Genomic DNA, 27861 nt, shown 5'->3' on the forward strand with positions numbered 1-27861 from the left:
CATCTATTGCCAGATGGTAAAGACCGTTTCCCTCTAATGCAAATGTCCCTGACCTTTGGGACAGGTTGTGGTGATGATTTTTGACAGCAAAAAGGAAAGAGCTTGTTAATAGTTTTGAACTTTAAGCAAAAATCAAAGGTCAAAATGAAGCTTTGTTATTGTTTCTGGAAAGTCTCTCCTCCAAACTTCTTGACTTGTTCAATGGCGTTTGAAGGAGGCTTGGGCAGGCAGGAGGGAGGGCATAAAGTGTGTTGTGAGGAAGCTTATGGAGCATGAAGCCACTCGCTAAGAATTTCCACCAAACTGACAAAGACAATGCTGTAGATAGAGTAGGCACTTCACAACTCTGCTTAATTGACATTAGTGTGTGCCAGTGGTTCCTGACATGATTCCACAGGAGGAAGGATGTGGGAACATGTCCATGGAGTTCCTCACGCCTCCCCAGGAAAGGAGAGGGATGCTACTACATCCTATAATTGGATGGGGGCAAACACCAATAATTCAGGCGACACACGCTCTACCAACCTCTCGACAAATATCCCAGCAATCACATCTGGATACATCTCGTACTGGAAGAAACCTGTGCAAGACTGTTCTAAGGGGGAATCCCAGCCAAACTGTGCAACTGCCCACTCACCATGCTCTTGCTGGAGGTCCTTGGCTGGCACCTTCTGTAAGAGCTTGAGAACCTCTTCCTCCCTGAGTGCTGGAAGGTTTGTAAGGTGATGGAGAGAGTAGAGCACTGAGTGGCTGTCTCCACCATGTAAATGACATAAGAGATCTCTCTTTGGTATGGGGCTGCTGAAAGGGAAAGTTGGAAGGACGGAAGGGGAGGCAGTTTATATTATTGCCCCGCAGAAATACCAGCTGTTTCCTCTTGTTCCTCTTCTCTGGCCTAAAATACTATAGGTTTTACATTTTAGTCAGTCTGGGATTAAAGCATATCATTTATTCATCCTGAGGGAAGTATATCCACTAAGTTAACTCTGTCTAAAAACCTGGAAAGGGCCTTTCTAGTCAGTTGGGTCTAAGGAGGGCCTGAAGATTGAATTTTCTACTTTCTCTGTTTTCTATAGCTTTGAAATGAGTCTCTCTGTATTTTAAATAACAGCACCGTTGTGTGTCCCCCCTCTGCCTACTTTACTTTTGGAAGTGCTAGTGAGGTAAGCAAAGAACAAGAGCAGAACCCAGATCTAGACTAAATTATCGGGAACTACGAAGCTTCACATACACTTCAATGAACATTTTTTTGAAGAACATGTGATCCAGGATAACATATAACTAAGAGTATAGATGACATTTACTTGCTGTGTAACTCTGAGCAAATTATTTCACAGCTTTGGGCTTCAGTGTTTCAGGTATCAACTTCACAGGACTGTTGTGAGGATTAAGCATCCATGTAAAGGGCTTATAGTAATGCCTGGCCTGTAGTACATGTCTAGGAATTGTGACTTACTACTGGTTTTTTCGTTATTGTTACTCTGAAAGTATTCCTTGGTTGTGACCTAATAGTCAAAAATGGAGACGTTAATCATTACTTATGTTTCCTCTGACCCCTGGTCTGCTAGCTGGAACAATTATTTGTGTCTGGCCAACACAATCAACTCAATGGCAAAAGATATTTCGAAATGGCTACACATGTGGATCAGAGGGTTGAATGTGCCCAAGGGTGGGATGGGAAGGGGACTGACCAGACAAGGTCATACCTGCTCTGCTGTACACACCACTCCAGGACCTCCAAGTGAGCCCACAGTCCTTCACAGGCATCCCTGAGCAGCTCATCATGGCCTTGGTCCTACATCGATACAGAAGAAACAGATGCTAATTCAGGCACTGGACATCAGAGACTGTTACCAACCTTGGGACTCTGAACTCTGTTTAGGCCTAAAGCACCATAACACTCACTTTTGCAGTAGTCTACGGGGCTGAATGAGAGCTACCTGGGTCCTGTGGAGGGTTTGGAGCAGTCTTTTCGCAGACTCAAGGCTCTGGCAGTGTGTCCAGCCCAGGAGCACGAGCAACTGACTGAGAGGCCTGAATTCTCTATCAAGCAGGCAGTCAAGGCTTGGGAAGTCATTTTCCTTCAACAGGGTTAGTGCTGTTACCTGTGGGCCAAAAAAGGTTATCATAGGCAGCAATGAAGCATTTTGAAGTCAGGAAATGACTTTTGCTGTAATCCTAGCTCCTCAGCACAGCCATGGCCTATAAGATAGGATTCATAAACATCTGCTGAAGTAAATGAAGTTCAGTTGCAATTTGGAAGGAAAAGATTAATTAAATTTCCCTTGTATTGCTGCCATGGCCTTTTCTTTCCACATCTTCCAGAAAGCTGACACATATCCAACATCCTACTTACTACCAAAGGTCCAACATAAGGGCAATTACAATTTTAATTATAAATGGTATGAATTCTCAGAGGCCCCTCTCCAGGGACTGAGGGATGACAACCAGATGACTTGCATTAAATAGACTACATGTGTCGGATACATAAGTGGGAGAGAAATGAAAATGGAGAAGCCCTGGGAGAGTTCTGAGGCCTTCCATGATGGACAATATTAAGCTTGACTTACCAAGATCTGCTCTAGGAAGTGTTTGTTGTTGCTCAGGCAGTAGAAAAAGGCCATTTTCCAAGCTTCAGCTGGGTCAGGAGTGGAAAACAGGGTCAGCATTGCCTTTTCAGGCTCTGGATGATCTGGGGAGACTGGACATCAAACCAGACAGGGTTAAAGCAAAATAAAGAACTCCTCTTTCCTATGCCAGAGCCCGTGCAGAAAAGCAATTGATTTGAGAGTAGGCTTTTATTTATTTAAAAAAATTATTTATAAAAATTTTTTTATTATTATTGTGTGTGTGTGTATAATATGGAAGTCATAGGACAACTCTATGGAGTTGGTTCTATCCTTCTACCTTTATATGGGTCCTGGGGCTTGAACTCAGGTCATGAGCCTAGTGTGGCAAGTGCCTTTACCCACCAAGCCGTCAGATTTAATCAGATTATTTACATTTTATCTTTTATAGTTTTGATACTTTACTTCTCTCAGTACCTTTGGCAGAGTTCTATCCTGCTCCTGTTCTTTTCTTTTTTAAAATATTTGTTTTTATGTGTTGAGTGTTTGCTTGTTGCACCAGGTGCATACAGTGCCCACTGGGGCCAGAAGAGGGTGTCAGATTCCCTGGAACTGGAATTACAGAAGGTTGTGAGCAGCCATGTAAGTGCTGAGAACTGAACTCAGGTCCTCTGCAAGAGCAGTCAGTGCTCTTAACCATTGAGCTAATGCTTCAGCCCTATTATTTCTTCTTTTATCACCTTTTTAAAAAAAAATTAAATTTAAATTTTATGTGTATGAGTGTATTGCCTACATGTGTATAAGTGCACCCATGTTATGCAATGCCTTCAGAGGTCAGAAGAAGGCACCATATCCCCTGGAACTGGAGTTACAGACAGTCGTTAGCTGCCATGTAGGTGCTGGGACTCAAACCTGGGTCCTCTGCAAGAGTAGCTAGTGCTCTTAACCACTGAGCCCTCTCTCCAGCCCATCTTATCACCTGTTTTATACTAGAAAAGCACTGGATTAAAAAACAAGCAACAACAAAACCCACGTTACCCATGTTTTGCTTAGTCTCTCCATTTGGTGTCTTGGACAACATGAAAGTATAGTATCAGTCCAGATCTTCAGAGGGGCTGGACGTATTGGAATTATCAAAACACAAGGAGAAACAGCAAAAGGAACACACCTTTTCCTGAAAGTGTGTCCTTTGGTGGCTTTTCTGTCAACTTCTCTGTGTAGGTATGGCCATAGAGGGACAGCAGATTATGCCCTGCCTTGTGCAACAAGCAACCAAGCAGACGTTCCTCTTGCAGAGGACTCCCCTCTGTTCTGCAGGTCTCTAACAATTCTTCGCACAGCACATGCCAGTCGACCTCGGGTGGCTCTACAGTGCAATGCAGAGTTCTCAGGCCTCCATAGATGGCATCAACCACCCCAGGGGGCTGAGAGGCAGGGTCCTGCAGAGTCTGCAATGCCTTTCGAATGAGGTCCACCAGTGTCTTCTGCAAAGGCCTGTGACAGAGGCTGGGGCCATGGCACTCCTCAAGCAGAAGTTCCAACAGGGTCTGGGCTGGTTGGGGAGCTTGCTTTAGAATATCCCAGAGCACAGAGATAGCTTCAGAGCTGAGCTGAGGGCTCCAGTTCTCTCCTCTCTGACTTCCATCAGGCACATAGCCCACTGGGTCTTGTGCTAAGGTCTCATATAGCTCCTAAATGGAAGATAAAGAGAGTGCTGGAGATGGTCACCCAGAATGTTATTACTTGCCTTGATGTAGTAATGCCTTTTATAGGCGTTACTATGTGCCAGACACTATTCTAGGCCCTTTACACAAGAATCGAACCAATCTTTATAATAAAAGACACTACAGTTATCCCCATCTTACAAATGAGACCAAGTTTAACAGAGATCAGCTCAATTACCAAGTCTTTCGTGATCAAGATAGTCCTACCTCACTGTCCCCACAGTATATACTGATGACCTAAATTAAGGACTATGAATTTATAGACTAGTTAGGTAAGATATTATCCCAGCTAAAGGCATTTAAATTTGCTTTTAGAAAAAGAATATTACATTATCAACTTTTTGTTTGTGTTTTTGTTTGTTTTTTGAGAGCCTCTGCATAGCCCTGGCTGGCCTGGAACTCACAGAGATCTGCCTACCTCTGTCTCCTGAGTGCTGGGAGACATGTGCCACTACATGAGTGCTACATATCAGGTTTTAAATCCCGATCAAAATTCCAAAATTCTATCCATGTTTTAAGGTATAGTCCTTTTTTTCATCCTTCCACAAATCTTTTCTGCTGTGGTTTGCACATGTTTTTAATAGTTCATGTGTTAATAGCCAGGCATGTGACACATATCTGTAATCCCAGTACTTAGGTGGCTGAGGCAGGACAATTAGAATTTGAGGCCAGCCTAGGCTATATGACAAAAGTCTGTCTCAAAGAACAAAATAACAGTAACAAAAAAGTTCTTAATCCTCAATTTCATGGGTTAATGGTATTTGGAAATTGAGCCTTTGGGAAATAAGGTTCAGTGGAATCACAAGGGGATGTTCTATCATAACAGCAGCTTTATAAGAAGAGGAGAGTGACCGGGGCTAGCACACCTATCATATCTCACTTTGTGATATGGTACAGCAAGAAGGCTCTTCCAAATGCCGAGCAGACACCAGTGTCATGTTCTTTTTCCAAGTGTCCAGAAATGAACCAAATAAACTTCTATGTTTTGAAAATTATCCAGTGTGTGGTATTCAGTCAAGCAACAGAAACCAGCCCAAAGTATTTCACTAATGCTTCCAATCGTACAACTTCAAAACAAGTAAAAATGAGTACATGGTTTATTATGTAATTGTCTCAAATGTGTATTAGTTCTGCCTCCCCAACTAGATTGTTACTCCTTGAAAGCAAGAGCTTCTATAGTTTGTTTATATAGTAAGACTGAAGGAGAAAGGGGTTGGGGTGGGGAAGTAGGTTATTTCCCATACCTATAGACAGGATTACTCTTCAAGAACTGCAAGACTATGAATCCTTGAACTAATACAAGTCCAACCATAAATATGTCTTAACTGGTAGCAAGGGTTTAAGAAAATAAATAATGGGCTGGAGTATGGATCAATGATAGAGTGTCTTGAATGTGCAAGACTCTGGGTTTGATCCTAGTATTACAAAAAATAAAGAAGTATTAAATCTGTGCTGGTTAGTTTTTCACCAACCTGACACAAACTAGAGTTACCTGGAAAGAGGGAACCTCAATTGAGGAATTTCCTCCATCAGACTGGCCTATGGGCGTGTCTATGAGGGATTTTCTTAATTGCTGATTGATTTAGGAGGGCCAGCCTACTGTGGGTGGTGCCATCCCTGAGCAGGTGGGCCTGGGTTGTATAAGAAAAGTAACTGAGAAAAAAAAAAAAAACTAGAAATAAAATAAAATCCTTTAGTCCTAGCACTTGGGAGGCAGAGGCATGTGGATCTCTGTGAGTTCAAGGTCAGCCTGGTCTACATAGGGAGTTCCAGGCCAGGTGGGGCTATAGGGAGACCCTGTCTGAAAAAAAAAGAAAAAGAAAAACAAAAACAAACAAACAAAAAAAGTATCTGAGTAAGCCAGGGGGAAAAAGCCAGTAAGTAGTTCTCCTCCACAGTCTCTGCTTCGGTTCCTGTCTCCAGGTTCCTGCCTTGAGTTCCTCCCTGGGATTCCCTCAAAAATGGACTGAAAACTAGAAGTGTTAAGTGAAAGAAACCCTTCCCTCCCCAAGTTGCTTGTGTCCATGGTGGACAGGGTCTTAAGAAGCAACTGATACATACTTGCTCATCTAGCTATCTGTCTGTAACTATTTTCTGCAGGGTGGAGGCATCTATATCTCTATAGGTAACCTTTTCTTCGGGATCGAGACAGGGATAGATTCTTGCTATGTACCTTAGGCTGGTCTCAAACTCTTGAATGCTCAGATTATAGGCATGTACAACCATATGGGCACAGACACAGATAATATTTACTTAGAATCTGCCCCCAGAAGGTTGTTGTGAAGATTACCTATAAAAAAACCACTCAGTGTGTCTGTCATAGAAAACACATTCATCAAATATTAGTTCCCTTCTCCCCTCAAATTCACTATCATCTACTGTACAAAATTAAATTAAATCCAAATTGTTCTTTCTAGGTGAAATGAAAAAAAAAATTGCCATCTATACTTAGTACTGCTAGACAAGGTACTTCCAGAATTCTAAAATCAGGTAAGTTGATACTCACTCTAAACTCCCCTCAGAGGGGCCTCTATCCTGCCTTCTCTGAAAACAAAGGACAGCCAACATCTTAGAGTCCTGACTCCCCTGGGTCCCTGAAAGTTGACCTTGTTGAGTGACAGCACAGATGGCTTCAGTTCTCTCTCACCTTGAGGATGTCCTCTGGAATGTCACCTGGGAGGTCTTCTGACAGAAAAATAAATTCAAGTTTTCTCCGGAAAACAGCAGGAAGTAACTTCTAGAGGAAGCATAAACAATTATAGAGATTAGGCATATGCTTTGACTAATAAATTATAATTTCTCTTTAGTTACTGTTATTTCTGTTCTCTAAGATAAAGTCCTTTTACTTTGGATTTTAAAAAAAAGTTTTATTTTTATTTTATGTATATGTGTGTATTGCCTGCATGTAGGTAAATGTACCCATGTTGTGCAATGCTCACGGAGGTCAGAAGAGGCTGTCAGATCCCCTGGGAGTGGAGTTATGGACAGTTGTTAGCTGCCTTGTGGGTGCTGGGATTTGAACCTGGGTCTTCTGCAAGAACAACCGAACAACCATTGTTCTTAACCTCTGAGCCATCTCTCCAGCCCCTATTTTGGATTTTTGAGACAGGGTCTCCCTGTAACTCCAGTTGGCCTAGAATTCACTATGTAGATCAGGCTAGCCTTGATATTAGAGATCTACCTGCTTCTGCTTCCCTAGTGCTGGGATTAAAGGCCTGTGGCAGCACAGTACTAGCTATAGTACTTAAATTTTTTTTTGTGTTTTGTCTACATGTATACACGCACACTATGTGCATGGAGTGCCAGTGGAGGGCACTGGATTGCCTGCAGCTGAAGTTATAAGCTGTTGTGAGCCACATGGGTGCTGGGAGGTGAACTCAGGTTCTTTGGAAGAGCAGAAAGGGCTCTTAACTGTTGAACCTCTTCAGTCTCTAAGATACTGTACTTTTAACCATTAAACTTGCAGATACAGTTTTAGATGCTCTTCTTTGTAAATAAAATGGCTAAACTTGGACATACATTCTTCCTAAAAGCTAATGCAAGGGGCTGGAGATATGGCTTGGTGGTTAAGAGCAATGGCTGCTCTTGCAGAGGACCCGGGTTTGAATCCCAGCATAACCATGTGCTGAAAGGCTTTAGTTGTCAACTTGATAAACCTGGGTTGAGGGAGCCTCAGTTGGGGAAATGACTGGCCTGTGGCCATGTCTGTGGGGTATTTTCTTGATTCCTGAGTCATAATATGGGAGGGCCCAGCCCATGGTGCCACCCCTGGGCAAGTTGTTCTGCATTGTTTAAGAAAGCAGTCTGAGCATGGGCCAGAGAAGCAAGTCAGTAAGCAGCATTTCCTCCATGGCCTGTGATTCAGCTCCTGCCTCCAGGTTCCTGCCCTGAGCTCCTACCTTGGACTCCCTCAGTGATGAACTGTGTGTGACCCAGGAAATATAAGCTAAATAAACCCTGTCCCCCCCAAGTTGGTATAGGTCAGAGTGCTTTGTCACAGCAATGAAGGCAAACTAGAACAAACTGTGTACAACTCCAGTTCCAGGGGATCTAATGCCCTCTTCTGACTTCCTCAGGCACTACACAACATGGGTACACTTATAGACATGCAGGCATACCACTCATACACATAAAATAAATTTAAAAAGCTAATGCATAGGGAGCTTGGGGAGATAGCTCAGTTGGTAAAGTGCTTGTCATCCAAGCATGAGTTCAGATCCAAGCATCCACACTAAAAAAACCCAAAATTTATAATCCCAGCACTGGAGGTGGAAACAGTAGGATTGTGGGGGCTATCTGATCACCAGTACAGCCAAACTGGTGAGCTTCAGGTTCAGTAAGAGACCCTGTCTCAAAAAATAAGATAGAAACACACAGACACAGACACAGACACATAGAACCAATATGCAAAGCCCACACTGATCAGTCTCAAACTCGGTCATTTCATATAATCTCTCTCTCTCTCTCTCTCTCCTCTCCTCTCCTCTCCTCTCCTCTCCCCCCGACATGGTCTTGCTATGTAGCCCAGGCTGTCCTTGTATTCAGGCTCCTCCTGCCCCTGCCTCCTGCCTGCTGGGTGCTGGGATTACAGGAGGACAACACCATGCCTGACTCTTTTGAGTCTTTCACCAATTGTCATTGCTGTGTGCAAAAATTAAGCCTGGAGAATGTGGCCCTCATAAGTCTCTTTTGGTCCAATACTGTTTGGGGTATTCACTATCCTTTGTATAGCAGTTGATGAGGTAAAGGTGTGTGTATGGAATTTATTTATTTATTTATTTATTTATTTATTTATTTATTTATTTATTTATTTAGTGAGTTATGCACTCATGTCCTGCAGTGCCAGTAGAGGACAGAGGAGGGCTTTGGATCCCCTGAAACTGGAGTTATGTACAGTTGTTACCCACCATGTGGGTGCTGGGATCTGAACTCAGGTTCTCTGTGAGGGTAGCCAGTGCCCTTAACCACTGAGCCATCTCTGCAGCCCAGGAATCTAATGTTTATTAAGCACTTGAGCCTAGTATAGTGTTCCATATTTCATCTCCAAATCAAAGAAACCCATGGTACAGTTAGATATTTTAGGAAATAATCTTTACTGGAGGTTTATTTAAGGAGTATTTTTCAATCATTCCAAACATGAAAAATTATTAAAAAGTAATACATTTTCAATGTAGGAAATTAGAATATATAACTATGTAAACTACTATCTATCTATCTATCTATCTATCTATCTATCTATCTATCTATCCATCCATCCATCCACACACACTGAATATTCATTTACTATATAATTTTGAGCAGTGATATAGTATATTACATGTAGATTTGTCCCTTTATTAAACAGTCCTGTATACTGTGGACGTGAAGGTTATTTCTAGTTTTCCTCTACTAGAAGAAGCTTATCAGTGAATATCTTTGTATCTAAGTCTTTGTACACATGCTTAGACATGTAGGAACAAACCACTGCAAGATAAGGAGACAGAAGGTAAAAATTAACAAAAGAAAGAAAAACAGACTGATTGCTTCACCTAATAATTAAAAAGGAAGTTCTTGGTAGAAAATGGGAACTTTTGTTGTCTAGAATACTTTACATGGGTTTTTGTATAAGAATACCATACTTTTAGACCTTTTTAATGAAAAGAAGTATCTGTTGTTGGGTACTGGGAGTTGCTAAATGTTCTAAGTCATGCTTTCAATGTATATGTTCTTGTGGAAATAGAGTGAAAACTACAGGCTTTTGAGTGGAAAAAAAAAAAAAAAAAAGAAAATGGGAGCTTGCAAATGAGTAAGCAACTAGCAAATTTCTAGATGGCGAAGTGACAACAGGCCTTATAGCACCCTAAACATGCATTCAGAGTCTTGTCCCTTATATCAATTTTATAATTTTCTGAACAACAAACATATTCCTGTAAGTGTTGAAATAAGGGAGACATTGGAGCTTAAAAGATCAAATGATCTGTGATATTGGGGGGGAAAAAAAAACAAGAACAACTCCTGATCTGTGCTAATGATCCGGGGAAGTGAAATCTGCCGCCTGACATGGTTGAGCAATTGTTCAGAAAGCAAGCAACTCATGATGCCGCAAGTAAACAAGACTCCTCCTCCAGGGGAGAGTTCATTTGGTTTGACAAATTCTATGTTTGGAATGAAAAGATTCTTAATTAGCAATAAGATTTCTTTCTTTTCCTTTGAAGACATTGGCATTTCTACTTTATCTCAGTTTTACTGTCTTTTTCTTTCTTTTCTTTTTCTTCTTTTAATTCTAGTTTATCCTAGTTTTCATTAATTTTTAATTTTGCTTTTCTGAATCTCTCTTCATGCTAGTCTTCTTGTCATTTCACCTTTGCTAGACAACTAGCTAAAGTCTATTTAAGATATACATTCAGATCTGGAACTCCTGGTATTCTCTGATAGTTATGGGAAGGAGAAATGTGCAAAAATGTAATTAAAGATAAAATTAATCTGATGACTGAAAGCAGTAAGCACAGGAAAAATTAGACTAAATGGCAGACATTTAAAAATAGATTTTCTTACTTTTAAGGCCATTTAGGCTAAAACATAATATTGAGGTGGACTACGCAGGGAGTCAGAGCTTGGTTTCAGCTCCATTTCTCAAGTCAAATAGTCCTCACTTTAATTCTTTTGAAACAAAGCCTCATTATGTGATTACGTTGTCCAGGTTGAACTGGACACAAGTGATCCTCCTGCCTCGGCTTCTTGAGTAACTGGGATTACAGGCCTCTGCCACCATGCCCTGCCTGTCTTGTCATGTTCATTGGGCACCACAAAGTTCCCTTTGAGAGCAAGACTTACAGTGATGTTTAACAAAATGGCATCACTTCTAAAGACATTATATGTCAACATATGAGGGTAAATTAATGAGTAAATTTAGGCAAGGAAACAGCAAACAGCAATTTAAATCACTTCCACAGCCAAAACTGAGAAAGACTAGGACCAACCCCCAAATAAAGGAAGTAGTAGTTAAGGGAAATCCCATAACTGCTTCTAAGTTCTCTCAGTCCTGGCCTCAGGTAAAAATTTAAATGTAAACCCACTGACCTTTTCCTTGGCCAACCATTTTTCCAATACAAGAAGCCAGAGCCAGGCTAATATTTGTGGTTTGATGTCCTGCCCACATCTGAAAAGGGTGAAAAGAAAGATTTTGTAAAAGAAGTTTCAACTAACCTTTTCTCTTTTGTGACCAAAGATTTAGATCTCACATTTCACTCAGTTTATTTTAAATCAGAACAGGCAAGTTGTAATGAAAAATTCTCAATTGCATTATGACAGTCCAATAAAACAGAACCACATAACTTTCATAGCATCTACCACCCTAAATCTACTTTATTTTTATTTTTGTAGATGGATTGTTGCCATTACATAGGCTAATCTGGAACTCCTGGCCTCATGTGATCCTCCCATTTCAGCCCCAGAGTATCTGCAACAGACATAGCCTCATCATACTTGGCTTAATCTTATTTTTAGGTATGCTATGACAGAGAAAGTCACAATAATGAATGTTATCTAATATCCCTCTGTTGTTTTAGGACAGGGTCTCATACTATAGTCCAGGCTGGCCTGGAACTCACTGTGTACTCCAGGCTGGCCTTGAACTCATGGCAATCCTTCTGCTTCAGTATTCTGAATATTGGGATTATAGATGTAAATCACCATATCCAGGCACTAAGTATACTTTTGAACATTAAAAAATGAATCAAATCTAAAAGAATAAAGCAATTTCATAAAAATTGATTGTTAACTATGTGCAAAAATCAGAGTTAAGGGAATTCCTAAGCCTTACTTTGAAGTCTATAGTTTAGGCAGTAACTGCCTAGAAACCAAATTTAAGGGAAAAAATAAGATAATTACTTGTTTCTCTGTTCTTTCTGTGCTAATAGAATATGTCAACAGAATTATTGTCAAAGAGTTACAGTCAGGAAAGAATGAAACAGTACATTTGGCTCCTATGCCACGAGTTAATAGCACTGCTAAAGAGAACTGAAGTAAAAATCTAGGATGGGGAAACATGTTTACCAAGAGACAAGGAGAGGTCACAGTGCAAGTATAAATTATAGAAGTACGAAATGAGAGAATTCATATGTAGTAATGCAACAGTTCTGAACTTTATTACTGTGACATTACATAAACCTATATATGGATAAAAATGTATAGGACTATAGGCAAAAACTAAATATAGATTAAACAATGGTGAGAATCAAATGAAATCCTACTGTAGTCAATTTCCTGGTTTTCATATTTTACTAGAGCTACATGAGATGTTACAATCATGGGAAGCTGGGGAAAGGGGTAAACTGAACTCTGTTATTGTGGGTCTACGATTATTTCAAAATAAAGTTTTAAGTCAATGCACTCCTCTCAGTCTCCTTTGTTCAAGTATCATCTTCAATCTAAGCAAGAGAGAGTGATGTTTGCCTTTTGGAGGCAAAATGCAGTTACACCATCTTCTATAATGATAATAAAGAAGAAAAGGTTTCAGATACCTTTGGTAGCTAGGCTTAAATTCAGCTCCAGAGGACAATCCAAGGCCAGTGGAGTGTATTAAATGAAATAGGTGTATACTACACAGATAAAAATTCTGAGTATTGATATGTGCTCTACCTGTGCTCACTTTTCAAAAGGTAGCTGATTGGGGGAGGGGGGCACAAAGAATGCAAATACCGAGACAGTGTCTGTCTCCTGATCTGAACTCCAGACAGGAAGGGAGAAATTTACCTTAGCAGATTCGGACACAGCACCAGCGCCTGTAGAATGTCTTCCACCTTCTTGGAGATATCCCCCCGACCCTCCTGTAGCTGAGGAACACACGCCTGGGCCAACTCCCATTCTCCCCTCCGCAGACACTCACAGAAAAATTCAAAAAGCTGCTTCTCGGTAGCGATTTCCTCTTTTCCAAACGGATAACTCATTTTCCCAGCACAGAGTGCAGGGAGATAGAAAGAGATCTGTTAGGCGGAACACATTCTCATTCGTGGAGTACCTCCTAGAAACGACACACGAATTGAGAAGAAACGAAACTGTTTAGGAAAAAAAACACCAGATACTGGCCCCGAAGGGGAAAGGCAGAACTTAACTTTCCTAATTATTAAGTTTAATTTGATCTGTTATCATCTCCTGAGAACTGTCTCTTTCTCCAAGGGGTGGATCCCATCTTCGAACGCAGATCCTATATTTAATCATCTTAATCTTTGTATTAGCCCGGGGCACAGACCTGTAACTCTACTTCCGCATTTGCACATTTGTGTGCGGTCGGGCTCCAAATCTCCAGGTGGGTACCTCGCTAGGGCTGAGAAACTCATCTAGGGAACTCAGCTGGTTTGCCCCTTCTGTTAAGGCAGGGGACGGAAGATACAGAGATCAATCTGGGGCCCGCCAGGAGAGCTGGGTGGTCGGGGATTAGGATACTCCCTCCAGCAGGGTCCGGACACCAGCCCCACCTTCTTCCCAGCACTTAGCACTCACCTGCTCCGGGAGCCAAATACATTTTAGCTTCCAGCGCAGCCATGTTTGAGCCGAGTCAGGTGACAGATCCCATAGCGAACGGTGGTGAAAGGGGCGGTGGTGACGAACCAGAGCGCCACTCCCATTGGTCCAAGAGAAGGAAGATGCAAATTAAGTGCCATATTTGTTTGAGTCACGTGATACAGTCACACCGCTAGGGTGAAGCTAAGAAAGAGTTAAATCAGGACCATCCTTCTAAACGATGAGCGTTCCATTACCATCTTCACTTCTGCATTCAGTGGGAGGGAATAGCTGTGCTTTTTATTTATTTATTTTTTCCTCTGCCGCTCTCTTTTCTCCTAGTATTCGATGTCAACATTTACTTAGTGCCAGTGATAGACGCTGGGGATGTCCAGTTAGGAGTCCTAGACCCTCCTGGATCCTTATTCTATCTAGTTGGGCTCTTTTTTAATCCTAGAACTGTCAAGTCGGATTTCTCACATTGTGCTTCACTCCGTTCATATATTTCCTCATTCACCTTGGTTCATTAAACTAAGCGCCAGACCCTATTTGTTGAATAAGATGCGGACCCTTTTCTGGGACTGAGCAGGCCAATCAATAATTAGTATTGCGTGGGGTAAATTTATAAGACTGGGGTAAACAGAAAGGAGTTGCACTGCAGAGAGGGAAGAATAAGCAAAGGCTTATATATAGCAACTATAGCAAATATAGCAACCTGAATCCGCTTCTTAAGTTTAGTAGATTTCTCTCAACACAGCTGCTTTTATATTAAACCTATTCCTTTTCACCTACAGACTCTCGGGTTCCCTCACCATATATTTCAGTTTGAGAAGATTCAGACAGCATTTTCCAAATATTGCTGGCGGTCAAATGAGCAAAGAAAAACACAAAGCTCTTTTCCAAAAACTGTAACGTCATCTGTTCACCCAACACGCCTCTCTGGTCCATTAAGTAATTTTTTTTTGGCCTTTTGAGACATGATCTTCTTGTAGCCCCAGCTGGCCAGGAACTCACTATGTAGATCAGGCTGGCCTCAAACTCACAGAAATCCGCCAGCCTCTGTCTCCAGAGTGCTGGGACTAAAGGCGAGCGCCACCACGCCCGGCCACATTAAGTAATTTTTAAATGAGGTTCAAGAAGGAAAATAATTTCCAATCAAAGTTTTCCTTATTTCAGACTCCTCTTGAGATGTTACTCTACCCGTTTTGATAATCAGTGTAATAAGAAACTGAGTCCAATTAAGTTTATAGGCGGAGAATGAGAACTACAATTCCCAGAAAGCCGCGGAGCCAATAAAAGCCTCTGCTAGCCTTTGATTGGATAAATAGCCATAGTAACAACCAACCAGTGCGCTAGTTGTTGGTGTGTGCGGCTTTTCGCGGGAACCGTGTAAGGGGTGGGGGAAACTTTGAAAGTTGGCTGCTGCTGACCCGGTACTGGAGTTTTCTGTGGGGGGCAGTTGTGGGGAAGCGGGTGTGCTCATTATTTCGTGTTTCCTCCCAGGGCCCGCGGATCTTCCTGGGTGGCGGGGAATCTTTCCTGGGTGCTGGGCACGCCCCCTGTATGCCGTAAGGGTCTCCACAGGAACGCGGCCGGGGTCTGGGAGAGGTAGGGTGGGGGCTTCGGACTGTCGGTGGGGTGATGCTTGGAGGCTACCCTTTGTTATAAGGGCAGTCTGGGTGAGGCCTGACGCCTTTGATCCCCCCCCCCCCGGACAGTTTGGGGTCTAGGCAGGAGAATCAGGTATTAGAGAAAGTCTAGGGACTTCTGGTGTTGAAGAGCACGGAACCTGGAGTCAGATCCTTGGATTCGGATTCGAATGCAGGCCCCGCCATTGGCTGATCTTGCATGGTTCTCAGCTTCAAGAATAGCCTCAGGCGTAAAGTGTGGTGAAAACTTCCAAAGCGTTTGAAATGGTGTCTGGCACGTAATAAGGGCCCAATAAATAATAAATAATAATAATATAAAAAAAAGCTGTTATCGTTACGTCACAATTTTCATTAAACATAACGTGATTCTTTTCTTGGAGAGAAAGCTTGGTCTTCGGGGTTGCTATCTCCCTCGTGTGCAGAATACATAGGGAAGCACACACACACACACGGAAGAAACAAACACATAAACTATAGTGCATTGATAAGATTAGGCAGAGATGTACAAATTGTGGTGGTAACACCGCAAAGGAAGGGCCGACCCTAGAGGACTTTGTGTAGAGAAATGGAGGCAGGGTGGTGCTTGAGTAACCTAAACTTACGAATGGAGAGCAGGTCACATAAGGAGAAACAGATGATGTTTGATGGATGATAAGGATGGTGACAGTATGTGCCAGCTCTATGAAGTAGAAATTAGAATCACTCTTGTTTTACAGATGAGGAAACCACTGGGAGGTAAAGTAACTTTGCCGGAAGGCTAGGATCTGAGCCTTGCAATCTGATATTTGAGTGAGAGCTAAATAAGGGACCCCTTCTAAAATAAAACAAAAAACTGACCATAAAAAGTTTAGAAGTTGTCCTGTAGTCAGATGGTCCTATGAAACATTTTAAGCAATGAAAGTGACTTCTTAGGAAGCTGCTTCTATCAGGATTGCGACACTGGACCCATTTTTTTTCAGGCCAGTTTGAGAATTCTTCCTGTCTGCTCGCACTGCATATTTAAATAGCAATTAGAATACTTGCTGCATAGCTGTAGTCGATTGTATCTTTATGGCTCAACTGTGTGTATGCCAAAGGGAAGAAAATAGGCTTAAAGATTCTTATATCCTTAGCAGAATATGTGCTTAAGAAATATTGGTGGAAGGAACAAATAAATGGAGAATCTTTATTATATTTTGGGAGAGTAGGAAAGTGACCAGAAGCAGTAATTAAGTGACCTGAGCGATGCTGTTAGGTCAGAGGTGGCAGAAGTGGTTATTGTTAGGATCTCTGTAGTTTGGGGTTTGTAGGTTTTTTGTTTGTTTGTTTTGTTTGTTTGTTTTTTGACTAGTTGAATTTACTGACTTAAGTGGTGTGATTGCCCAGAACCACCTTATCTGAACAGACGCTAGGTTATAATACAGCAGATAGATGTTACTTGGTAAATTTTCTGTTGGAGAAACAGATATCAGGCCTAATAAGTTCCCACCGAGAAAAAAATGAAAGGAATGCATTTTGTTTTTGTGGGGAGTGAGGGAGGACACACACACACACACACACACACACACACACACACACACGGGGGGGGATTTAAGTGTTAAATAGAATTGGGCTATAGTATTGTAAATATCTTAATTCTTGGTATATATTTTTTGGTCCAAATTCCTACTGATAATTATTCCCTGGAATAATGAATCCCTAGTATTTCTAGGGGATACTTTGCCATATCAATGAGACAGAGCTTCTCCTTTGCATGCATTATTAAAGAGATTTTAACAGTTTTAACTCCAAAGATAAACATTTCATGTGTCTCATTTTAGCAAGGTACAAGAAGAGCAGAGCAGAATTTAATTGCATATGGAACTGTAAGCAGTTTGTGTAATAAAGAACACTCTTACTAATAACACCTGCAATAGTAAAATCTCATTTGATTGAAGTTTTTTTATTGGCTCTTAGAAAAAGCAAAGCTTAAATAAGATTCATAGTCCTGGTGGGCATGGTGATACACATCTTTGATCTCAGCACTCAGGAGGCAGAGGCAGCAGATCTCCCATGAGATTGAGGCCAGCCTGGTCTACATAGTGAGTTCCAGGCAAGGCAAGTTGGGCCTACAGAGAGACCATGTCTCAGAAAAAAAAGGTTTGTAGTCTTACAGTAGAGTATAATGGCTAAGAAGGTAGGCCTCAGAGTCAAATTCTAGATCTAGTATTTTTTTCTGGTGACAGTGAAGTAGCTAACATTTTCAGAATGGTTTTCTCATATATAGAAAAGAGGGCAATGATCTACTTTTCCTTACAGTCTTGTTTTTAAAATTTTTATTATTTTTATTTTATGTGTAAGAGTGTATTGTCTGCATGCGTGTAAGTATACCCATGTCTTGGAATGCCTATGGAATCAGAAGAGTGTGTCAGATTCCCCTGGAACTGGAGTTAGGGTTGGTTGTTAGCCACCATGTGGGTGTGGGAATTGAACCCAGGTCCTCTATAAGAGCAGCCAGTGCTCTTAACCACTGAGCCATCTCTCCAGCCCCCTCCTTACAGTGTTTTGAGAATATTAAAGTTCTGGAACAGTGATTGATATATAGCAGATCTCTAATAATTCACCTATTGTCACAGTGCAAAGCAAATAAATGCTATGGAGATGTTATTTAGAAACACATCTTGAAGATTTATTACATATCCAAATAAAATTGCAAACACTGACCTTAAGATGCTATGTAACTAAGAAGTGGTATTGGGGCTGGAGAGATGGCTCAGTGGTTAAGCACACTGACTGTTCTTGCAGAAGACCCGGGTTTGAATCCCAGCACCCACATGGCAGCTAACAACTGTCCGTAACTCCAGTTCCAGGGGATCCAACAGCCTCTCCTGTCCTCCGCAGGCATTGCATGACACGGGTGTACTTACCTACCTGTAGGCAATACATGCATACACATAAAAATAATAAAATTAAAATAAATGGTATTATATTCATGTAATAAATATCAGAATTGTGTGAAATGTGTATTCTGAAGTTGCCTTCTTTTTCTATGTGCATGGTTGATAAACAGGTGTCTCCTATTTAAAGCATTTAAAAAGATTTTTATTGCCTTTATTTGTAATTTTTCCATCTTATGTTTTACTCATGGGGAAGCTTGAAGTGCTTTTTATTTTGTAGAGTATATTGTATGGCCCATTCACTGTAATGTGTGTTATTTTCTGATGTTTTCTTCAAGATTCTTCTCTGCAAGATCTGGAAATATGGGTCACAAGAAACTACGGCGAGTGGGTTTATCACAAGAGCTATGTGACCGCTTGAGCAGATATCAGATTGCTACCTGTCAGGTAACGTTTATGTAATTTTTTCATACATAAATTTGGTGTAAAAATTTTAAGTATACCTTAATAGCTCAGATAGTGAAGTCCTTGCCATGAAAGCATGAGGGCCTGAGCTCTGATCCCCAGCACTCACATAGGAAGCCCGGCCTGGCAGGCACACCTGTAAGCCTGGTGCTGGGAAGTGGAAATTGGAGGATTTCCGGAACTTGCTGGTCAGCCATTCTAGCTAAATTGTGACCTACAATTTCAGTGAGAGACACTGTCTCAGAAAATAAGGTGAAGAGCAATTAAGACATATGCTGTCAACTTCTGGTCTCCAGAGGCACTCATATTCTCACACACATGAAGAAGTGCGCATGTACACACACACAAACTTAAATGTACATAAAATAAGTTAAACAGTAGTGCTTTTCCATAAGCTATTTATGTCGCATTTCTGAATGCAATTTTATTTAATGAATTTCACTATTTTTATTTTAGGGGAGAATGGTCATTGCATAAGTTAAAATGCACCTGTTCCATTCATTTGGGGTTCCTGAGAAGTTTTATCAGCTTAAAATAAGTTTTATTGTTACATGAGAAATATAACTTAATGAGGAGATGATTTTTTAAAAAAATTTTATTTATTTTTATTTTATGTGTATGCATATATTGCCTGCATGTAGGTAAGTACGCCTGTGTCATGCAATGCCTGTGGAGGACAGAAGAGGCTGTCAGATCCCCTGGAGCTGGAGTTACGGACAGTTGTTAGCTGCCATGTGGGTGCTGGGATTTGAACCCGGGTCTTCTCCAAGAACAACCAGTATGCTTAACCACTGAGCCATCTCTCCAGCCCCGAGGAGATGATATTCAACATGGATAATTATTAGCTAGAATTTATTATTATGATTTACTCTTCAATGCTGAGGATTATAGCTTGAGTTATACCTCCAGCCCAGGAGTGTAGTTTTTGGACTCTTCCTTTTGCTGAAGCCTGAGAAATGTATATAATATATCTTGCCTTTTTTCCTCCTTTTCAGATGTTGCATTTCCAATTACAGTAATGAAGAAAATCCCTCTCAGGAGGGTAAATAAGGGCCAAAGTTGTATTTTACGATTTTGTCTATTATTCTCATTATTATTATATTTTTATGTGTGTGTATATTACCTGCATGCATGTACGCGCACCCATGTCGTGTGATACCCATATAGGTCATAAGAGGGCACTGGGTCCCCTGGAACTGGAATTATGAACAGTTGTTAGCTGCCATGTGGGTGTTGGGAGTCGAACCTGGGTCCCCTGCAAGAGCAGTCAGTGTTCTGAACAGCTGAGCCATCTCTGTAGACCCCTCCCCTTTTTTTGAGACAAGGTCTCCCTGTAGTCCCAGCTAGCTTAGAACTTGCCGTGTAGACCAGGCTGGCCTCAAACTCACAGAAATCCACCTGTTTCTGTCTCCTGAGTGCTGGGATCAAAGGCATGAGCTATCGCACCTGGCAGTACGTTACTCTTTTTATCTAGAGATGAGCAGTAACAACTGAAAGTTTGCTTTTGTTTTGTATTTGTTTGTTTTCAAATTAAAAAAGTCTGTGATGAAAGTTTCCTTTAAATTCTAATATCTTTGTTACATATGCATATATAAACTATTTCTCTTTATATATTTTTAGGACTTCTTAAGTCTTTCTCCTTTGGAACTTATGAAAATGACTGGCCTTAGTTATGGAGGTGTCCAGGAACTTCTGCGTACCATCAGCAGGGCCTGTGCCCCACAGATGCAAACAGTACGTATAACTTAACAAAAGGGACATTACTTACTTTGGAGGTTAGGATAGCCTCCCCCATAAGAGCAATACTTTAGCCACTATGTGAAGGAAGAATAGGGGAGACAGGCAATGAATTTGGAAGAGAAGTAGTCTGGGAAGAGCCATTGAGAAGAGCAAGTGCGAAGGCCCAGTGAGGAGAAGGGTGCTTGTTCACTGATTTGATTAGACTATGTCAGTGTAATACAGTGGAGAGAGTGGCAAAGAACAGCCAGAGGGGGAGCAGGATCAGGGCCTTGTAGACCATGTTAAGAATTTTGGACATTATTTCAAAAGTAATGATAAATCATAAAAGTGTATTTTTAAAGAAGGTAGGTCTTTGAATGCAAATAAATAATTGAAAATGAGCAAGAAAATATTAAAAAAAAGACTACTAAGATATCGATGATGACTATGTTCTAGACGGAAAGTGATTGTGAATTGGATTGTTAGTGTGGTATTAAAGTGCAATATTGATTACTATGAGAGCAACTTAGGAGGTAGAATTATTAGGAAATATGCTTACTCTGTCAGGTGAGAGACTTGAAAAGAAAGATTAAAACCTAGAAAAAAAAAAGAAGAAAAGAGAAGCCCCCTAACACTCTTCCTGCACTCTCTCCCTTTCAATATAAGACATGGCTGGACCCAACTCTCCACTTCCCGGTTGTTACCATTACAGACAACCTGGTCTTAGTACAATCAAAGATGGACTGTCTGCATGTCATGCACATCCTTTGTATAATTGGTGTATAATGGCCAAAAAGTTTAGAAATTGGGGCAGCAGTATCAAGTGGCTCTAAAGATCACCAAGGATCTACAATCTGCACTGCTGCCTTACACACAGAGGAACCTATGTGCCAGACTGCTTAGTACAGAGAATAACTGGTGCAGGCATTTTGTGGCCATAGCTGACTGTGACTTTAGATGAAGAATCAGGAGGATCCCTAGAGTTTCTGTCCTGTACATTTCTAGCCATAGGTCCAGCATCTAGTGATGCCAGCTGGTTATGGATAAACTTAATTTTAATTCTTATAAGACAAAGTTTCTCTGCCTTTGGCCAACTTTCTCCATTGCCAGTTCACTGAGCATGCTGTAATGAGAGTTATGCTGTTAACTCTTTTGTTCTATTATTAGCGGAGTGTGACAAATATACTCACTTTTTGATGCTGTTTTGAAAATGAAGAAGACAAAGAATTGTCATGTTAAAATCCCATCAGCTGTGTTATGTGCCAGTCCCAAGTACCCTGCATTGTTTTCTGGCTTCTGCTATCCTCCCTGAGCCACCATGATCTTCCTTTGGAATGGTGGCAGTAGCTTCCTGATAAGTCTCTTAGCTTCCAGTATTACCCATCTTCAAGCTAGTCTTCTAAGCCAACCTGAGTAGCTCTTCAAAATTCAATAATTTGTTATATTTTCCACAAACTGGTGGCTTCACACAAGTGGAAATTGTCCTCTCACAGTTCTGGTTTGGGCACAGCTGCACCCTCTCCAGCATGTCTAGGGGAGAATCCTTGCCTAGTTTCTTCCAGATGCTGAGGAAGGTCATCATTCCTTGGCTTGTGGCCACTTCCCTCTCTGCTCTATCTTCACATCCCATTTTCCATTTTCCTTTATTGAATCTGCCTTTGCCTCTGTCTTGTAATCATACTTTTGATGGCGTTTGTGGTCTGCTCTGATAATCTGGGATTATTTCCTCATCACAAGGTCTTTTGCTTAATCACATCTGCAGAAGTCCCTTCTCCAAATATGGTGGCATTCATAGCCAGGTTCCAGGGATCTGATGTGGTTATCGTTTAGGGGCCATCTCTCACCTCTCTGCATCCTTCAAGGTGTTCTTCACAAACCAATGTGAGATTGAAAAGACCATGTGTTCATATTGCTCCCTCTCACAGTGCTCTTGGTGCTGAGGCCCTTGCTTCCTTCTCCAGCCTTGCCACTTGCTCTACTGCCATCCCAGCCGGCCTTCCAGCCATCCTAGTGAACTGTGTTTTCTTGTTCAGTTCTTGTTAGTTGCCTTTTCCTCTCTTTCTTGCTTCTTCTTGACTTGTCTTTCACATTTTTTCCTCTTTGACAGGAATGTTCACATCTTTTGCTTATCCAACAATGAATTTAGATTTTATTTATTTGTTTGTTTTTATTTTATGTGTATGAGTGTTTTGCCTGCATGTATGTAAGTGTACCTATGTTGTGCAAATGCCTGCAGAAGCCAGAAGAGGGCATTGGAGCCCCTGGAACTGGAGTTATGGACAGTTGTTAGCTGACATGTGGGTGCTGGGAATCAAACATGGGTCCTCTGGAAGAGCAGCCAGTGCTCTTAACTGCTGAGCCATCTCTCTAACCCCAATGAATTAAGATTTTAGAGCCTAGACATCTGGCTTTTCAATGAAACCCTCCTAGACCATAAGGTCTAGATCAGGTGTAGTGTTCCTATATCTTCATCTCTTATTAACCATGCTGTAGTCACCTAGTGTCTGGTCCTAATTTCATAGGCCTTGGCTGATGATTAGCCTGTGAGCATGGAGGCTGTTCATTCGATTACATCCCTAGAATTTAACATGGCATTGGCACTGAGTAAATATTCAGACAAATAAATTCTAGAAGGAAAAAGGATGGATTGTGATTATAGCTGCTAAAGGTCAGAGGTCAGGACTTGGCCTATTTTTTTAATAAATTTGCAGGCTAAAAAGAGCTTCATCCTTTTCTTATTCAGGCTTATGAGATAAAGACACGAAGATCTGCTGATTTTTCGCCAGCATTTCTCTCTACTACCCTTTCTGCTTTGGATGAAACCCTGCATGGTGGTGTGGCTTGTGGATCTCTCACAGAGGTAAAGGAAAACTTCCAATGCTTTCTTCTGTTAACCTGTAATCCTCATAGCCTGGAGGAAATGTTCAGTTAAGAAACATAAACTAGCCAGGTGTGGCACATGCCTTTAATGCCAGCACTCAGGAGGCAGAGTCAGGCGGATCTCTGTGAGTTCAAGGCCAGCCTGGTCTACATAGTGAGTTCTAGGACAGCTGGGGCTACAGGGAGACCCTGTCTCAAAAAAACCAAAAAAAAAAAAAAAAAGAAACATAAACTATTTCACGAAAACTAAGTGAATTAAATTTCAAGTACTTCAAATGCTATAGTCCTTCAGCCAGTGCTAGTATAGTTGCTTTGCAAATTGTTGTTCCTGAGGAGACATGAACAAATATCTACTCACCTTAGATAGGGACCGTTGACAGACCAAAGTAAGTATACCACCAAAAACCAACTTGGTGAACCAGTGAGTTTTATTGGGTTACTCACACAGGTATGGGTGAGGGGTTACTGACAGGAGCAGGAATAACTCAAAGAAAGCTGTATCACCAAAAGCTCATGGAAGCTGGAAACCTGGATCTCACTGTACACCCTGCGGGCAGGTTGACAGGTTGGAGAGTGTCTTTTACCCGCAGCTTAATTGGTTTGAGCATCTTCCAGGCACTTGGCTGGTCTCTGCTTCTTACTGGTGGTTTGTCTCTGTCTCTCCCAGGCACTTGGCTGGTCTCTGTTTCTTTCTGGTAGTTTGTCTCTGTCTCTCCCAGGCAGCTTGGCTGGTCTCTGCTTTTTCCAGGTGACTCAGCTGGTTTGAGCCTCTTCTAGACAGCTCAGCTTGTCTGAGAGTCTTTTGGGTAGCTTGACTGGTCTGAGATTGTCTCTCCACAGTCCTTACTACTGATGTCCACTTGGGAGAGAGGGGCCTGAGGTATCCGGTCAGTTTCAGAGACTTCTTAAAGCCTTTGAGTTATTTACTTCCTGAGTTTAAGGAGCTTCCCTGCAGCATGGAATGTTTCATTTCCCCTTAGAATACCCTGTGTCTTAATTGAGAAAGATGAATATTGGGACTGGAGAGATGACTCAGTGCTGCATAAGCGTGAAGACCTGAGTTGGGATCTTCAGCTACCATGTAAAAGCCAAGTGCTGTGGTGTGTGTCTGTAACACCAGTGCTGGTGGGAAGGAGCTGTATCAGTAAGCTGCAGGTTCTTTGGGATAGACCCTGTCTCCAAACATAAGGTGAAGAGAAATAGAGGAAGACATCCAATCCTGATCTCTGGCCTCTACACATATGAACACACACCTGCACATGTGCACACACACATGAACACTAATATGAACAAAGAGATGAATCATATAAAACAGTATTATGAAACAATGAGTGAAAAGGATCACCACTTAGCATATTATTAGTGATTAAATTTTATTAATATTTGAGCAAATAATATTATGAAACTCTAGTGAGCTGTTTTTGTTTCCTACTATTGGTAAAATTGGTTCTAGGGAGTGATGGATTATTATATTAGTTAATGTTATTGCATAATGAATTATCCTAAAACCAAGTGGCATAAAGCAACAATAAACACTTATTGACTTCTTAGTTTCTTTGGGAATGGCTAAACTTAGTACTCTTGGCAAGGGCTGTATCAACCATGGCTTGAGGCAGTTGGAGGATCTGTTTTCTAGGGGGCTCACTCACATGACTGGAAGGCTAATGTTGGTTTTTGGTGATTCCTCCTCAAGTGGGGTCTTTATAGTCTGCTTGAATCCCTCATGACATACTGGCCGACTTCCCTCAGGGTGAGTGGTCCAAAAGAAGGCGAGATGCAAGCGATGGCGCCCTGTATGATGTAGCTGCTGCTATACACCACTGCTTATGACAGTCTCCTCATTATAAGAGAGTCTTTATGCCCAGCTCAGTTTCAGGGAAAGGAAAATTAGGCTCTGCCCTTTGAAGAACTTTTAAGAATTTGAGGACACTTGAAGAGCACTATGGCTCATTTCCTTGAAAGCTGTGTATGGATATGGTACCCACAGACTGTTTACAAGTACACTCCTGAGAACTTCTTGCCTGGAGAGTTTAAGCAAATAAGGGCAGACTCGTGTGTGTGTGTGTGTGTGTGTGTGTGTGTGTGTGTGTGTGTACATTTTGCTGGAGATTGACCCTAGATCCTTAAGCATGCTAAGCAAGCTCCCCCCGAGCCCCATCCCTAGCCTTTTCTTATATTTCTCACAATCATAATTTAACTGTAGATTTTGTTCTTGAAGGTCGGGATCCTGTTTTAGGGAATACTTTATTTCCTTTATTCCTAGAGCAATTTAAAGACTATGGGTCTAGTAGATGCCTATTGAATAGTTGATGAATGAGTAAGTGAATTAAAAGGCCTGTTGTTGCTGTGTTTGCCACCAGATGGTGTTAGAATAACTTTTTACATAATCTTTTTGGGATTAGATCAGGTCAATTAAGGATTATAACAAGAGTTTTAGAGTTGTAAATTTATTTGCATAGCAAAAATGAATCTGAGGAAGATTAATAAGTTCTTTTTAATCTGTTTTATAGTGTTTTTCTGTTCTTTGTCACTGAGCATCAATACTTTTTTTTTTTTTCAGAGACAGGGTCTCCCTGTAGCTCCAGCTGGCCTGAACTTGCTATGTAGACCAGACTGGCTTTGATCTCACACAGATCTGCCTGCCTCCACATTCTGAGTGCTAGGATTAAAGATCTGTGCCACCATACCCAGCCAATACTTTTTTTAATTCAAAAAAATTTTTTATTTTATGTGTTATGAGTGTTTTGCCTGCATGTATGCAAGTGCACTCACATGGTACACTACCCACGGAGGCCAGAAGAGGATGTTGGGTCCCTAGAGCTAGAGAGATGGACAGTTATTAGCTGCCATGTGGGTGCTGGGAACCAAACCCAGGTCCTAAGCAAGAAGGGCCCGTGCTTTTAATCACTGAGCCATCTCTCTAGTTCCCATTGTGATCTTTTCCATGCTGTATCAATGTGCTAGCTTCGCAGTCTAAATGCTCCTTTTAAAAATATGTAGTATTGCTGCTTCCCTGGGCCTGCGCTACCCACAGGCCTCTCTCCGACTGGCAGGCCTCTCTCTCCGGGTAGGTCGGTAGGGCCCTCCGCGCCTTGACTCCCCCCAGCCTCGTTCACCCTCCCATCTCACCCGCTGGTCTCTCCTCCTTGCCTGGGTCCTGTCCCATTCCTTGTCTTGGTGCCCCAGACACCTGGGGTGCACCCAGACTGACTCGGTTCCTTCTCCGGTCCCCAGGGGCACTCTGGGCCTAGCCCCAACCTCACTTCCCTCTGCCTCCCTGGGTCTGCACAACCCGCTAGCCTCTTTCCTGGATGCCAGGGCTGACCTTTTCTCTTCCTGGTCCTTTGCATCCAGACCAACCCAGCTCCTCAGTGCAGTGCCCAGGGGGCCTTGGGGCCACCTCCTGCCCCCATCTTCCTTTGCATCTCTGGGTAACACGGCCACCAGCTGCCCTAGACCAGCATCTTTCCTGGCCCGGCTCCCAGGCCAGTCCAACCCCCAAATTCCTGAGGCCAAAATCTATCCTGGAGGGATCCAGACCTTAGGAGAAAGCCTGAGAGCATTTGATCCTCATCTGACTTGGGCCTGTGGGAACTCCTAAAGACAAAAGCAATCTGACCAGAACCAGAAGCTTAGACAAACCAGGTTTTCATGCCCAAAAAGTAAACCACAAATACACATAAAGTTTATAAAAAGTAGCAGACCTAAACTTGAAGGCTTCAGGTCACACAAGAATCAGAAACTACAAAAGAAATTCACATGTCAAAATCACAGAGAAAAAATAACATGAGAAACCAAAATAACATATCCCCACCAAATACCAATAGTCCTCTAGAGGAGTACAATGAGAACCCCCTAGAGATAATGCAGGACATGGAACTCAAAAGAACAATTATAAACATGATAAAAGAATTCAGTTAATTTAAAGAACACAAAGAAACCAAAGAACTTAAGGAAGATAGGGATAAACTTCTGAATGAATTCAGAAAAGAGAATTATTGAAGACTACTTAGGCTGAAACGTAGAAGGAAGTGAAACACTCAGTAAGCCAATTAGAAACAACAGGAGAAAGCCTCACCAATAGGATGAACGAAATGGAAAACAGAGTATCAAGACTGGAAGATAAAGTGGGCGAACTAGACTACTCAAGCAAAGATTATGAAAAATTTAGCAAGAGCAATAAAAGCAGGAAATTAAAGGAATAATAATTGGAAAAGAAGAGATCAAATTATCCTTTTTTGCAGATGATATGATATTATACCTAAGAGATGCCAAAAATTCCACCAGAAAACTCCTAAAAATGATTAACACTTTCAGTAAAGTGGCAGGTTACTGATTTTTAAAGAAGCATATAGAACACCAAACAGACGGGATCAGAAAAGAAATTCTCCAGAGCACATCATAGTAAAAACACTACATACACAAAACAAAGAGAAAATTCTGAAAGCTGCAAAAGAGAAACAACAAATTGCACATAAAGGAAAACCCATTAGGATCACAGCTGACTTTTCAATGCAAACTA

The 27861-nt window shown here is 41.6% G+C and overlaps 2 protein-coding genes across 12 annotated transcripts in view; one reads left to right on the forward strand and one right to left on the reverse strand.

Moving 5' to 3' along the window:
• The window catches only part of Zfyve26 (zinc finger FYVE-type containing 26), a 76607-nt gene extending 62712 nt beyond the window's left edge, over nucleotides 1-13895 (reverse strand). For 2 of the 5 annotated variants that reach the window (XM_017802943.2, XM_008852166.3), the window contains exons 1-9: nucleotides 13772-13895; nucleotides 13025-13292; nucleotides 11351-11429; nucleotides 6939-7028; nucleotides 3736-4258; nucleotides 2571-2701; nucleotides 1941-2105; nucleotides 1707-1795; nucleotides 638-801 (exon numbers count right to left, since the gene is read on the reverse strand). In XM_017802943.2, the coding sequence (XP_017658432.1) occupies nucleotides 638-801; nucleotides 1707-1795; nucleotides 1941-2105; nucleotides 2571-2701; nucleotides 3736-4258; nucleotides 6939-7028; nucleotides 11351-11429; nucleotides 13025-13218 (1435 nt within the window). In that variant the 5' untranslated portion in view covers nucleotides 13219-13292; nucleotides 13772-13895. Of the gene's footprint in view, nucleotides 1-637; nucleotides 802-1706; nucleotides 1796-1940; nucleotides 2106-2570; nucleotides 2702-3735; nucleotides 4259-6938; nucleotides 7029-11350; nucleotides 11430-13024; nucleotides 13293-13771 lie in introns of those variants that run through there. The other 3 variants (XM_017802942.2, XM_029555549.1, XM_017802944.2) reach the window with 3 other exon arrangements.
• A 1252-nt stretch (nucleotides 13896-15147) lies between these two features.
• The window catches only part of Rad51b (RAD51 paralog B), a 617902-nt gene continuing 605188 nt past the window's right edge, over nucleotides 15148-27861 (forward strand). For 2 of the 7 annotated variants that reach the window (XM_029555561.1, XM_029555564.1), the window contains exons 1-4: nucleotides 15296-15339; nucleotides 18614-18722; nucleotides 20361-20474; nucleotides 23203-23319. In XM_029555561.1, the coding sequence (XP_029411421.1) occupies nucleotides 15335-15339; nucleotides 18614-18722; nucleotides 20361-20474; nucleotides 23203-23319 (345 nt within the window). In that variant the 5' untranslated portion in view covers nucleotides 15296-15334. Of the gene's footprint in view, nucleotides 15205-15247; nucleotides 15380-18613; nucleotides 18723-20360; nucleotides 20475-23202; nucleotides 23320-27861 lie in introns of those variants that run through there. The other 5 variants (XM_029555562.1, XM_029555563.1, XM_029555565.1 and 2 more) reach the window with 5 other exon arrangements.

This window comes from Nannospalax galili, unplaced genomic scaffold (assembly GCF_000622305.1).
Source record: "Nannospalax galili isolate Female #2095 unplaced genomic scaffold, S.galili_v1.0 scaffold285, whole genome shotgun sequence".
Lineage (NCBI taxonomy): Eukaryota > Metazoa > Chordata > Mammalia > Rodentia > Spalacidae > Nannospalax > Nannospalax galili.